This window comes from Colias croceus, chromosome 15 (genome assembly GCF_905220415.1).
Source record: "Colias croceus chromosome 15, ilColCroc2.1".
NCBI lineage: Eukaryota > Metazoa > Arthropoda > Insecta > Lepidoptera > Pieridae > Colias > Colias croceus.
This window is the reverse complement of record NC_059551.1, coordinates 7463487-7478804: the sequence shown is the minus strand read 5'-3', so window position 1 is coordinate 7478804 and position 15318 is coordinate 7463487. Positions and strand designations below refer to the sequence as shown.

At 33.0% G+C, this 15318-nt stretch overlaps 2 protein-coding genes across 2 annotated transcripts in view; both read right to left on the bottom strand.

The window, feature by feature from the left end:
- The window catches only part of LOC123698106 (SET domain-containing protein SmydA-8), a 542384-nt gene that overhangs the window by 297215 nt on the left and 229851 nt on the right, over nt 1–15318 (bottom strand). The gene's annotated exons all lie outside the window — the stretch shown is intronic.
- On the bottom strand, nt 1500–3593 carry LOC123698118 (hairy and enhancer of split-related protein HELT-like). The gene is made up of 3 exons (XM_045644715.1): nt 3498–3593; nt 3175–3320; nt 1500–2827 (listed from the first exon to the last, which is right to left on the bottom strand). The coding sequence occupies exons 2-3, from the start codon at nt 3310–3312 to the stop codon at nt 1793–1795; spliced, it is 1173 nt and encodes a 390-aa protein (XP_045500671.1). The 5' UTR covers nt 3313–3320; nt 3498–3593; the 3' UTR covers nt 1500–1792.

The following is a 15318-nucleotide window of genomic DNA, read 5'->3' as shown; positions in this document are numbered from 1 at the left end:
GATTAAAAAAATTTTTGTCTGTCTGTCTGTATGTGAAGACATCACGTGAAAACTACTGGTTCGATTTCGATGAAACTTGGTATAATTATACCTTATTATCCTGGGCGTAAAATAGGATACTTTTTATCCTGGAAAAATACGTAGAAAAAAAATTAATCTCAATTTTTCAGTTATCCATAGACGTTGTTCTGTAGTAAGTACCGCGAACACACGTTGCGTATTATTATAGACCTAGCCGTATTTGGGTCCAATAGATATTTATAAGATGTCATTGTCCGAGTTACTCAAAATGGAGAAATAAACCATCCACGCAAAGACCGACATCCGCGCGGACGGAGTCGCGGGCGGAAGCTAGTAATAAATAAAATATTTTTTGTAAATCAGTAGTGTAGGTAAGCGCGTTCAAACAAGCAAATTTTTCTGCTTTATTACTATAGTATATTTAACTATTTTTACAATAACGAAACTCCAAAAATCATGAAAAATTTAATCCATACCTAGGTACTAATATTATAAATGCGAAAGTAACTCTGTCTGTCTGTCTGTTACTCAATCACGCCTTAACTACTGAACCAATTTGCATGAAATTTGGTATGGAGATATTTTGGTACCCGAGAAAGGACATAGGCTACCTTTTATTGCGAAGTATGTACCACGAGCGAAGCCGGGGCGGACCACTAGTTTGTAATATTTCAGTAGTTCAGTTTTACATTGTACAAAATTTGGTCAATCAGCAAGGATGTATAATGTATATTATATGCAAAATGTTCTGCATTCGACTACCAAAAATATTTTTTTGTAGTGGAACTTACAGAAATTTTAAAAAAGGTTTTTAGTGAAATAAAATATTATGTAACAGGTTTCTCCTAAATAGCAAACTGGAGACTTCTTACTTTTTAAAGTAACGTCTTAATAGGTAGTTATACCTATTATATGTTATAGTATAGTTTCTTTTAATAAAATCATTTCAAAGTTGAATTAACTAGGTACCTATTTAAAACACGATTGATAATAAGTGTTGAAATAAGTTTGTAACTATTATTTTTTATTTATAGATACCTAATATTAATTTATAATTAGTTACTTATCTATGGTGGTAAATGTTAAAAATACTTATGTAATGACGATTCGAAAGTGCTACTAAATAGTAGTCTAATTGAATAAATGAATGTTTGAGTTTGAGTTTTGAGTTTATCTTAATTTACTTATTCAATAAATAGGTATAGGTAACGTTAGTTGTTCTAAATAGGTTGTTCTAAATAGGTATGTAAGTAAATGATTCTTTTTCAATCCTGACTTGAATTATAAAGTTGTCCTCAAACATGAATTGCTCTTGTGACAATTACCTCGAACCTAACCTGTTTAGAGGGTTTTTTAGGGAGATTGTTGGAACTGATCATTAAACTGTTGAATTTTCAACATCTAATTTATTTTGCTGTAGGTGCGAAAGGAATAAAAAAAATATGAAAAATGTTTATAAATTATTTATTTTCCGACTCAATCTCTTAACAAATATACAAAAATCACACAAATAAAAATGCATAACTTCTAAATCTAAGATTACAATAATACAATTATTTTTAAACAAATGTCAAGGGAAGACTCAAATTACTGACAATAATCAAGGAAGACACGAGATCAAAATAACATGGCACTGCAATTTAAACAACGAACGATTTACATAAGGCACATATGTGGAATAACGCTAAACTTAACACTATATTTATAACAAATTAAAGCTTTTAATGGAAGAGTTAATATTATCACAATGAAATGGCGGCAAAAACTAGAATTACCACGGGCGCCACTTGTTTGCGTCTAACTCGTGATCCGCCGGTGGTCCTTCACGCGGCCGCTCGTTTTTCTCCGCATAAAAAGCGTTTTGTTGCCGCCTTGCCTCCTCCTGTTTTTTGTACTCCTGGTACTCGATCAATTTCCTCTTCTTTTTTGGCGGTAAGTTGCTGTAATCCATCGGCAATTCGCACGGTTCCGGTACGCTAACAATATCAGCCTTGTTTTCAACAACCGTATCAGGTTCTTTGGTATATCGCGTATCCTTCGGTGAGTATTCCGCCGATTTCAACGGTGAGCGAACCTTTCTCAAATCCAATGTGTCGCTCGGATAGTTGGGTGAATAATACGAGTAATCATTCGTATATGTCTCTTCTCTGTGTACGTATTTCTGTTCAGTCGGCAGTTCCGCATTAACATTCGCGTCAGCGCTATTAACGTTCTCATTACCACGCTTGTCCATTATGTGCTGTCTTATTTTTTGCAAAATGACGTCTTTAGCTTCCGCTGGGACTCGATTGAAGTAAGCGCCATTTCTGTGTCCGTTCATTGCACCATAATCGGTGTTGTGTTGTGGAACAAGTTTGTCTACCGTTGTTAAAAGTCCCGGCATCGGCGGGCTTGGCTGTTTGGGCCTAGCGTAGGACCAATTTTTAGGTCCTTCAGCTGAGTATACTGAATCTTCAGCGTCTGATGAAGATCTTTCATGATCGCTGTAATAATGTTGTCTGTCAGATACCACAGATGAAGGTGAGGTGGGTGGTGAAAACGATTGTCTCTCTGGTACTTGGATAGTTAAAGGTTGTGCTGTTATTAACGTAGATAAATGACTGATTAAATTCTGGCTAACTTTCGTATCTAAATCTGGGACTGACATGATAAATCTACACGCTTCAGCCGCGCATTGTCCAAAACCTGCTTGAAATTTCTTCGCTTCTAGAATCGGGTCTTTCGGCCTGTGCAACTTTGTAAGATGGTTAACCGTTAACTCAAGGATATCTGCCTTTTCCAACTTGCTCAGGTTGTCGTCGTCTATCTGTGGACAAAATAAAACAATAAGACATTGCAGCAGGTGCGTATGATTCTCACGTTACGCGAAGATGAACGTCACATTAATATAATCCGATGAGTTGTTATTAATGGTCTAACTTTGTACCAGTTTGCGGTCCCACCCAAGTAAGCACTGTTTAATAAACAGAAGGACGACCGGTTCGTGATAAAAATAAATGGCGTGTTAATGGAAGATGGATTGCTCTTTTAATGACTACAAAAAAGCGCTGATACTTTTTTCTGAGTGAAAGTTTAAATTTAGACTTTTAATCACAAATATTAAAGAGGATATAAACCTTGAACTTAAATAAGTATAATGTATAGTGTACGTACCTCTAACGCTCCGACCATGAGGTCCTTGAGTTCATCTAAGCACCGATTAATGCGTGCTCGTCGTTTTCTCTCCAAAAGCGGTTTTGTAATCTTCTTATATTTGGCCGTCTTCGACAGGGGCGCCGGGTCCGAAGCCATTGTGCAATCTGCCGAACAAATCACAACATAAATAAACACGTCACATTTAAATGTTTACCGTCCATAATATATGATTAGTTAATTTATGTGCTGCGAAAAATATTGCTCATGAATATTAATAGGAAATTAAAGTCGAATTTGAACAACAAGAAAAAATAAAGTAAACATAAATAATGGAGCCTAACCTTGACACGATCACGGTTTGAAATTTATTTTGTATGCGGAAGATTTTTGACACGCGCGTTCCCGGTCGCGCGTCGGTATGTACTGCCTGAAAAAAGCCTTTAGCCTACTCCCGGCGGCCTCACCCGCCGCCCCGCCGCCCCCGCCCCGCGCTGCCCTGCTCCCCCGCTGCCCTTCCCGGCCCTACGCCCTGCCATTCATAGCGTGCGCAAACGCACGTGTGGCGCAGCGATTAAGTTACGAACATGCGTAACATACTTTCCCAGGGCCCACAGGATACACAGTACATAATTATGAAAATATAAGTATGAAATATCATCTTGGTTTTTGTTCGCGATTCGCTGATACGTGTTTGGTAAGATAATTCGAGGAAAAACTTTTAAAAGGAAACTTAAGCACAACATGTTTTAATGCAATGTTGTATCAATAACATTTATATTGATTAATTCGAGGTATTTCTCTTATGTTTCAGGTACTTGTATTATACTTAAATAAAATAAACTTGTTTGAACTTTCATTAAGATGTTACCATATGATTATACTACTATAACGTGTATTTTAAACATTACGTAGGTACATAATCACATCATATTTATGTAAGTAACAAAACATTTTGCTTAAGCACTAACAAATTAAAAGCTCATTTTGGACATTATCACTAGCTTTTATCTAGTAATCTCAAATCAAAGGAAAGCCGCACGAGTAACATTAATAAACCACCATTACACTAGACAAAAACATTAACCTTAACAAATAAAACATTATGACCCCATAAAATAATAAATATATATATACAGTTCTTCGCAATTTCAGCTAACGGTTTCATTATGCGCGCAAACTTTTATCATACCGCTGTCTGAACTCTGTCGGAATTTAACTGAAGATAGACAAAAACTTAGAAATCCTCTAACAATTGGGACAGACCTAAAGAAATATAATGAAATGGCCCACACATTTTTTTCCCGCCAGGTAAAAATTGGCGCGAGCCGCTCTTTTCAAATTCCAGGGTGGGTTCTCTATTCACTCGGACTTGCCTTTGTCATTCGAACTTTTTGGACCGTAGGTAATTAAATAATAAAACGCGTTTGAAATTGAAATTGTATAATTTATTATAGGTCTTAAAACTGGCTGATTATAAAATTTAATTTCTTATTCTTCTAGCGGTTTTGTTTTTTTTTTTAAATCTAAAGGAAGAAAAATAGCGGCATTCTTTTTTCGAATTTCGGTTTACAGCTTACCTTTTAATTTTTATGTACATGGATAATCGTGATTACATTTTACAATAATATTTGCATGTCTCATTATTTTGTCTACAAAGAAACGGCAACTAAGATTAATTTTATTGCTTGTGGAAGTAAGGGCTTAGACTAAACAATGACGCACGTTTTGTCCCATACATTTTATTAATAATATACAGCTTGGAAAACTACGAGGAGGTATATGATTGTATAATAAAAATAAAATTGTCAATAAAAATATTATATACATATTTAATTAAAAATATGCAAAGTTGTTAGTTAACAAATAAAACTGGATATTTTTATGAGTGTCTATAAAATATGAAAAAAAAAAGATTAACCTTTTTGTAGTTTTGAAAAATACGGAATTTTTGTAGGTAATAATTGTTGTTAATAGTAGTTGTATTCTAAGGTAATATTATAATATGTATCAATTTATAAATCGAAGTTTACAAAAGGTCATTCTGATAAACAGCTTTGAAGTGACAAACATAAAACAATAGAACCAAATCGATATTAATATTTTAAGGAAACAGGTTAAAATTCTTATAAGACTTAACAATGAGATTTTAAAATAGGTTAGGTATATTCAGTCATTGTCTGCTATGTGTCGGTATTTAGGGTGCATTCGCAATAGTCATCGTCGTTTGCGAAAAACCGTAAAAACTAAAAATTTAACCGCACACAGATCACGAGCCGTACAAAAAAGCGTTGTGTGAATTTCAATATATTGACGCAATGCGGATACAAATGACACAATAAATTTTATGTATGTTAGTACCGTTTTGTGAGTTTAGAGAATAAGATTCTATATATAAGATTCATAAGATATATTCATAAGATATATAAGATTCGTCTCGCAAATCAAATCGTGTTATGGGCAAAGTGATTTGATTTTATCGATTGCATAGTTCAAATAAACAACGCATCTTACATAGGTACATATACTTACTTAATGTATAAAGTTAAATAACATATACAAAAAATGACATGATTTTTAAGAGCAACTAAAATTTCTTGCCGGCTCATCTCTATTCTCTGTAGATACCACAGTATGTAGGTACCAATTACAATTTTTTCCTACTAGGAGTGCCCCGCGGTTTCACCCGCATTGCTCCGCTCCTGTTGGTCTTAGGGTGATGATATATAGCCTATAACCTTTATAGGCTATCTAACACCGAAAGAATTTTTCAAATCAGACGAGTAGTTCCCGAGATTAGCGCGTTCAATCAATCAAACAAACAAACTCTTCAGTTTTACAATATTGATATTGTAATACTGTGAAATACTGTGTAGAAACTGCTTTCCGAATCTGCGACAACTAATAATTTTGACGATAAAAAAATGGTTCCAAACTTCCAAGGAAGTCTATAGTTGAATGAATAAATGTTTGAGTTTGAGTTTGAAAACACTTGTAGAACACTGAAAATAAGAAACGCGTTTGTACGCTTTTTATTTTGTAAATTAGCGATTATACATATAGGTACCTTTCATTTCTTTCTTTAATATTAAACATCTTCCTGAGATTTTTCAGCGTTCTATCGAACCTTCGTAAGGATTTTTACTTGGTAATTTAAAATTGGTTAGCCTTTCTCCCTTTTCCTTCATTGCAACACCTACATTCATTTTAATTTATATCTTAAAATATGTTAAGTATATTCATTCTTAAATATTATCCCTCATACCTTTTGAAGAAATTAATAATAATAACAGGATATTTCATCACAGTTTTTTGTTATTTAACCTTTTTGAATACATATAATTGGTAATAACCAACATAGGAAATAATATGTAGGTATATATGTATAAATAAATCAGCCTAGAGAAAAATTAATTTATGTTTATAAGTATTATTTTTCATAAATTGCACCATATTATTTAATTCCATTTTTTATTAATGACTCACAAACGTAATTAGGTATAGCATTTTGCTTCTTTTAAATGCAATATTTGTCAAACTTTGACCACCATAATTATTAATTTTTACAAATACTTAATTTCGTATTTAGTTTTATACCATTCAAATGCTTATGAAAAATTTCTAATGAATATAAAAAATCCGTCAGGTCATCAAATTTTTTCTATTTTTTTTCAATTTCGCAAATTGCACAATGTTGCCACTTACCAGCTTAACATGCAATAAAACTTTAATGAAATATTCCTATTTTTTATTGTTTTTTCTTAATGATCTAAACCGAAAAAAAAACTGATAAACCGATTTTTAGATAAAGTGGTAAACGTGTTCAGAGGATGATGAAATTTGTATTTATTTGTTTATCCACATATTCATTTGAACTGATACAATCTCTATTTTATAAACTAGATGAATAGATTATCAAAAATGTCCATGAATACATGTAGGTAAATTAAAACAAGTGTAGGTTTATGTGCTGTCTCTAAACCTATATATCTGCATGTCTGTCAGTGACTCTACATTGTTGTTTATGATTTCAATTTCGCTTGTTACATAAGCAATTAATTATATTTGTTTATTCTTTTAAATTATGTATGCAGTCATCTTAGGTGACAATTTAAACGCAAATAAATAATAGAGGCATCAATTTACGGGATTTTGCACACATACCAGGCGGTCATGACACCCAAGGAGCTTAATTATAACTGTACATTCCATAATTGCTTCATTAAGACGACCGAAAGTCGTGGGTGTTTTTGTTTATCTTGTCTGGCACGCGTGGGAAATTAGCCGCATCAAGTTCTCACAGCAATGTCAATGATAACAATACGAGCTTTGAATACCAGGCTCGCAGAATGTAACCGAAGCTTGTTTTAAACAAACACGCTACGTTAATTAGGAATTTCAGAGGTCGCGGAAGTGGTTGTAATAAAAATACTCGTATTTGGTTGTATAATAATATTATGATGCTGGAAGTTGTTGAAAGGAACTGAGGGGGTGACCATGATGTCTTAAAGCAATATTCATTCCAGTGTGGATCTGTGGCAAAAATGTACCACTTTCTTACACTGGGAAAAGTACTGATTTAAGATATCACGGGAACACCCCTGAACTTAAAATGAAAAGCGTAGGTATAAGACAAATAATATAAGATAGGAGCTACCCTACCAAAATGCGTTCTACGAAGTGAAGCTTTGGCGTAGATGAATTTGGTCATAACTTTTAATAATTTTCATATAAATAGCGATAAATCGTATAAAATGTAACACAACGACGTTGAGAAGATTTAAATGGAAAACAATTTTCAAGACATGTCTTAAATTCTAAGTCGAAGAATTCTAATTCCATTCCAATATACATCGAAGCTTAGCATCGAAGTTAATAAAGCGCATTCTACATGTCACTTCAACATCTCGTTTTAAAATAATACAACATTTTTTCAACTTATTCAATTACAAGCAGCCAGTATCTAGCAAAAAGTTGTAGGTAGGTATCATATAAAAACTCTTTGTATCAACCGTATAAATTGCGTTCATTATTTACATAGCGAAAGCACACCCCGCCATAACGAGCTAATTGGGCTTTTTTAGACACTTATAAAGCTTGGAGAACAGTTAATGGCTTGTAAACCAGAATCAATAGTTTACAGAACTCGCTGGCGATGTGCGGCGCCGCAGTTAATTGATACCGCCACTTTTTTATAGTACAGTCGGCAAAAAATATGTCTATTCATTCTAAAGATGACTACTAGATGTTACGTGTCTTTGATTGTATTGAATGTTTGTGTTGTGATTGGAAAAAATCAACTATTAAGTTGTAAGTTTAAAATACCATACGAATCTTATGTAGAGCAGTTTCATCGAGATATTTGGTGAATAAATTGACACTATTATAGAGTAATTTTCGGTGCTCCTTATGTTTTACACGTAGGTATATCCTCTTATAATTTAAAAATCATTAAATAACTATTTTCCTCAACCGAATACGCTCTTACAACGAAAGAAATGGGCACATGCGAATTAGCGATGATTGCAGCATATAACAGAGTTATCAATCAAACAGTACAATAACAATCAAACTTTCATTAATCTTAAAACATTTGCTGTCTGTACTCGCGTTGTTAGTGATTCTATAGTTATCTGTCAAAATTCGCCTCGGCCGGAAAGACGGCGTGGGAACGTCAGACGATCTGGTTTCTCAATAATCGCGAAGTGCTGTATTTTAAACAGTGATAGCTCATTCGGTTTTTATGAATTTATGTTTTATCACGATCCCGTGGATAAACGGCGCCGTTCCAATGTTTTACTCGCCCGTACACTTTCACGGCGATTTATTGTTTTCAATAAGGAAACAGTTTTTACTTTTGTTTGCGCAATTGGTGATTCTTTTTGGTCCATTAGCGGAATTTTATGTTTATTTGCGTTTATTGTTTGGCTTGTGTACGATTCTGAATGGGCATGCCGAAAGTTACCGCTTTGAAGACGGCAAATTAAAAAGTGCCCGTTAGAAAACAAATTGCTGAACATTATCGTGCGGTTTAAAGGCCCGGTCATAATCGCTTTACTGATGTATTGTTTATAAGCGACTTACTTACAAAAAAGGAAAACACTCTTTTCGGAAACAATATTTATTTGAATAGATGTTTGTACTGCAGTTATTTTATTACCGAAAATACTTATCTTACGGGGCTTCGGGTCTAATGTTTAAATTGTTGCTAAACAATTTTCTGAATGATATCTGCATATTGGTACAATAGTATTATATTATCTGTGCTACAGGTAATAAGACAAACAAATTTGTTTTTATAATATGATAAACGAGCAGCCGCCTATCTTAGATATATTATGTAGGTAGAGCGTCAAATGAAGAAAATATTTAATCTATTTCAAAACACTATCTTAATCGTTGTTTTAGTGTTATATTTTGATTAACTATCCCATAAAAAGCTTCAATTTATTATATTACATATTGCATACAAGCTATTTGGAGTTCCAAAGGCACTAATTTAATATTAAATGACCTTATGAAGAGGATGGGCGGCACGGGTGGTAATTACAACCTTTGCTTCTCCGGTAGACTCGATATTATAATTATATTAACTTTTATTAGATATTATAATTGATGTGCAATCATTGGTTCACATTATGCAATGATTCTTTGCAATGGTAATAAATTTTGATACTGACAGTAATGATTGAACGGATTTTTTGAAATTACATTATCTTAACGGTAGTGATACAGTTTGTATTTTTATCATATCTATTTTACACATTCGAATATACAGTTTTAAAAATAATGCATTAATATAAGAGAAGTGATAAGCAAAAGCCATTGAACTAATAAAGATTTTCGATATTTTACAGTAAATTCCTTTAAATCAGTTCAATTTTATCTTTGAAAATATTTTCTACACTAACCACAATAATTGATCTTTATTATATACTAAGCATGATAAATGATAATCTTCTAAATAAAAACAAAACATTTCACGTTTTATGATCATCATATAAACTACATTCAGTCTAACAAGACCCCAATACGAGAACGATTCATCACAATTACGCAGTAATCTGTAATTCGCGCTACGGATCCTCTAATGAATTGGCTGTAACCCGGCCGAGTTATATAGGTGACGCGTGATAAGTAATGATTTAGAGCCGCGGTGCTTGTTAAATTGGTTGTGTAATGCGGTGGGGAGGGCATGCAAATGGCAGTTCATACTTGAGCACGAAGCGGCCGCGACCGTGGGAAAACTATCGCCTGTGGCGAGCCAAATGCAGGCACGGACTGGGAGGATGAGCGTTTTTCCTCATATTCTTGAATTATTAATCTTAATGAAATTATTATTGTTTTTGTTTCAAGTCTGCTAATGTTTGGCTAATGTTTATTAATGTTTTATAAGATGACTATAATAATTGGCATAAGAACATTTATCAAAACTGTAAAACTAACAACGCTGGATAAAATTTTATAGCAATATATGGCGCCATTTATCATGTAGGTAGCTGTAGACCGTAGGTACCTTTCTGAAAAATTTGCCCAATTTTTTGCTCTTTCATTTACCCTGTAACGTTTACAAAATAACAATAAAATGTATTAGGCACAGACATGTATATTAAGTAGACAACGCAAGTACCGCGATCTGTATGAAAACCAAGCGTGTCATATTTTTTGTACTGACCTTGACGCGTTATGACGTCACGAGTGCTTTTTAGTGATGGGAATTTCATTTTACGCTAAATCGATTAGGGACGACACTCGCGCGGCGATTCTAGTATATATCGTTTTCAGTATATCAATTGTCGGATAGGCTGTTTTTGTCAATAGTCGAAGCTTTTTTCCTTCAACAAAGCTGGCTTCATTAAAATGTTTAGAGCAAATTGTGCTATATTTTGTTGGAAACCAATCTTTATGTCCCGTTGCATCGATCCATTTTTCTTTTATGTTCGGGTTACTTGGAAAACTGAAAAAACAAACATAGTCTAAGCAATAAGGAGTTTTCTTAAAAAACTCCCAAGATGACACTTTAACTAATGGCGTCCATGTCCATATTTATTTTTAGTACCTTTGTATTAAAATACTTAAAAGTTCTAGGTCAAGTCGTATTAAATGACAAAAAAAATCTATGCCTTTTTTTCTGAAAAATTGCTCCTTCAAATTATCATTTTTCTGTCCGATTATAAAATCGATTAGAATCGAGAACTGTTGCATCAAATGAACATCACTAACCACAAAATTGGACAGAAAAATGAGAACAGAAAAATGAGAAAACGCTATTCATTGCTTGTTATCATACGACGCGATCTTTACCGTGCCAAGTAAAAGCCGCAATGTATTCCGAATCATTTCGTATGATTTGGTATCCGTGTTTGTCACGATCGTTTTCCACAGATATTCTTTATTTGATTTTAAAATAAATAGTGCATATTCTGATTAGAAAATTACTTACCGGTGGAAGGAAACATCTCTGCTAACTCGGCAACTCACAGCTGTGGAGTTTCTACAGTTTATAACGGCGCAATTCGGCATTTTACTTTATTCAGCTTCACGTCTTTCCTTGGCGAACTGCAAGCGCGGACTGAGTGTAGGCCAGCGTCAAGTAAGATTCATAAGCTTAGTTTGGACACGGGAAGTACATACACTCGCTTAGTCTATCTTGATACATGTCTGTGGTATTAGGCATTTAAATTATTACATACAATTCGTACCTGTATTCTCGTGCAATACAACGCGTGACAGGGTCGCGCGCCGCGCTCACGACGGACTGACAGATCGACATCGCACCGCTTTACGTTTATATCTCAACACTGGGAGCGATGCTATGCTTTTTAATAGGATGCTTATGGACTTTTTATATGCAGTGCAAAGTTAAAGTCGACAAGGATATGCATGATGGATTAATTAAATTTAAATTATTTTTATAGTTAATAACAATTAATTGAGTTGTAGATAAAATAAGCATGATGAGCATTTTTGGGCTAGTTTTCCTTTTCTCATATCTCAACAAATCCATGATAATTTATATTCAAGATGTTATAAAATATTTCAGACATTTTCCTTATTCTCTATCTTCTATAATAGCAGATAACATAAACCCCGTTTTCTAGATATCTTGAGAAGTTGAGCTATACTATCACGCCTCAAACCCGCGCTTTCAACATTAAAAAAAAGCCTGACACATACATGAACACTAATCTTAATTGCATCGTGCATCTCTCACGAGGTTTTAAAAATGAAAATCGTGACGCGTTCAAGTGAAGCGAAATAAACCGGATAATAATTATAAATAACCAAATGTTTCACCTCGTGCGATCAAGGTCCATTCATTTTATTAATTTATTTTAATTACGTGTTTGATAAACGGTACTTGAACATAAACAACTATGGTTGTAACTTTATCACCATTTGAAATAAAAATAGAGTCGATTATTATGAGTTATATTTTATGTTTGGTCTATAGACTACCTACAGTATATCCTATAAGGGTTTTAGCTGATAATTGATCATGGCATAAAGCTTTTTAATTAATGTTGAAAGAGAAGAAATGGTAAGTATAAATTTTATCTTAATGATATTATTTGATCAAATAACCTGTGCTATCACCAACACAACTAAACTTGTTTGAACAATTTGAATTTGAATTTGTTGTTAATATCCATAATATTACAATGTAACAAAAAATTTACAGATTTTTCCTGGATACATAAATGAAACATCATCTGCTGAAACTTATCAAAACGCGTATATTATTTTTTAATACCTATAGTTTTTTATGGATTAAACCAACAAATCTGAAAGTTGTGTTATGTAAGATGTTAGATTAGTTGATACATTTTACTTTTACTTTTTACGCTGGATAAATTTAACGATTCTTCGTTTATAACATTGTTCTCTTATTTTTATGAAGATTATAACTTCTCGCTCTTCAATAAACAATTACTTTTGTGTTGAAATGTTTAAATAGCATATTTTCAGTTATTTTGTTATAGCAAATAATTTTCTTCTGAATACTACATTTATTATGTAACATCCTAAGCCTACATTCTACCTTCTGCTAAGTAAGTATATTAAAAAAAATCAATCAGTTTATTGGAAAATATTAATCAACGACAATTACCTATTACGAGCGTTTAGCTACTATTATGTATTCTGTGCTATTACTTTAAATAAATAAATAATTAACTACGCTTGTACATGTGGCCTTTAACAAGGCAGATCTGTTGAATTTTATAAAACTACAGAAATTACAAACGAAATTTTGAATGCGATCTAATTAAAATACAGAGCTCTCTCTTCAAATCAAACCAAATCTTTAAACTTATAAACATTTTCCTCTTCTACTAGATAGGTATTAGGTAACTACTACAAGATTTCAAGCACGGATTTATAACACGACACATCACTACGTCGTGTATCACCCACGAAAAAGGATTATTATAATTTATAAACATAATAAACAGTAAAAAAGGCGATCTTAAGGTCACTTTTTTATATCTCAAATATATTACACCTTTGATAAGCATCGTAAAGAAAGGTCGTTCAGATTTTATAATTTAGATTGTAATCAAATGGAGATAATTGTTTATATTACTGGATTATAACTGATACCGACTGAGTTTTGGTTATTTTAAAAGAGTGGGTAGAGATAATTATCAATTTAAACATTGTTACTTCTGGGTTGCCATACCTATGACCTTGCCTATGACAGGTAATAAAATACTATACTTACATATATTATCTACTAGCGGTCCGCCCCGGCTTCGCCCGTGGTACATATTCACATTTTCTCTACATAAGAACCATCCTCGAACTTCAAGGAATATTATAAAAAAGAATTAACGAAATCGGTTAAGCCGTTCTCAAGTTATGCGCTTACCAACACATTTTGGGATTCATTTTTATATTATAGACTAAATGCTAAGACTAAGGGCCGATTTTTCAATCCTTAGTTAAAACTTATTCATCGAATATCATATTAAACAACCATTTTAAAAATGTGTTACTTGCCCACTTTTTGACAGGTTTTAGGTGACATCTGTATATTATTGTGTAATACTTTATTGGACGGATAAGATTTATTCAAGGATTGAAAAATCAGCCCTAAATGAAATAGCTAGCTTTCCGCCTGCGGCTTCGCCCGCGTTTTCAAAGAAAAACCCGCATAGTTCCCGTTCCCGTGGGATTTCCGGGATAAAACCTAGCCTATGTTACTCGTGGATAATGTAGCTTTCGAACGGTAAAATCGGTCCAGTAGTTTATGAGCCTATTCATTACAATCAAACAAACAAACAAAGTTTTCCTCTTTATAATATTAGTGTAGATGTATATTGTATAATGTTTTAAAGTATGATGATATAAAGAATTTTGCTCGTGCAAAATCAAGAGAGCTTTAAAGAGCTTTCTTAAATTTTCAGTAAAATTGTTAAATTTTAATTAAAATTGTATAGGTTATTTTTTTTTGCATTTCCTTTTGAGTTCAACTCTATATCTTAAATCTCAAAAAAGTAAAACCTTCTTGTTTTGAAGCCAACAATTTCAAAGGTTCTAATGAACCTTCGTGTAAGTTTCCATTCGCCTCAGAATATTTACAAATGTAGAAACGCTCACACAACAGTTACAATCAAGAAATTATATTGATTGCTTCAAAAAAATTGTTTTCCAAAAACAATGAACTCTGTAGCGATGTTAATTTTCCACCAAATATCTCACGGTAATAACGTTAAGTTGAATTGAGGTTATTCATATTATTTTCACGTTCCCACGGCTTGGCACGCAACACAATTAGAATCGGACCAATTTGTGATGATGCTACTTCGGTAAGTGTAATTATGGAGTATGGAAAGATTTAAGGGCTTCTCACTTTGGTAGGTTGTAATTTAAATCCACAGATAATATACTATACTAATAATACTAATAAGACTGGTCGAATTGTTACTAACGTTTGATGATATGGCCTATGGCAATTGAATGGAGAATTTGAAAGCAAAAGTACCTATTATTTGTCGCAAAATATTAATAAGAACTAATAAAAGATTTTCATGTGCTTAATATACAGCTCTTGATGTTTAATAACATTTGTTTTTATATACCTAACAACAATAGGTATGTAGATTTTTATTCCTAAAAAAACACTTGATTTATAAACTTGCAACTTATGTGTAATATGTTAGA

Excerpts from the sequence above, each read along its gene's own strand:
- LOC123698118 (XM_045644715.1), bottom strand. The coding sequence starts at position 3,312 with ATGGCTTCGGACCCGGCGCCCCTGTCGAAGACGGCCAAATATAAGAAG. Across the intron at positions 2,828-3,174 it reads TCATGGTCGGAGCGTTAGAG|ATAGACGACGACAACCTGAG; the intron begins GTACGTACACTA and ends TTTTGTCCACAG.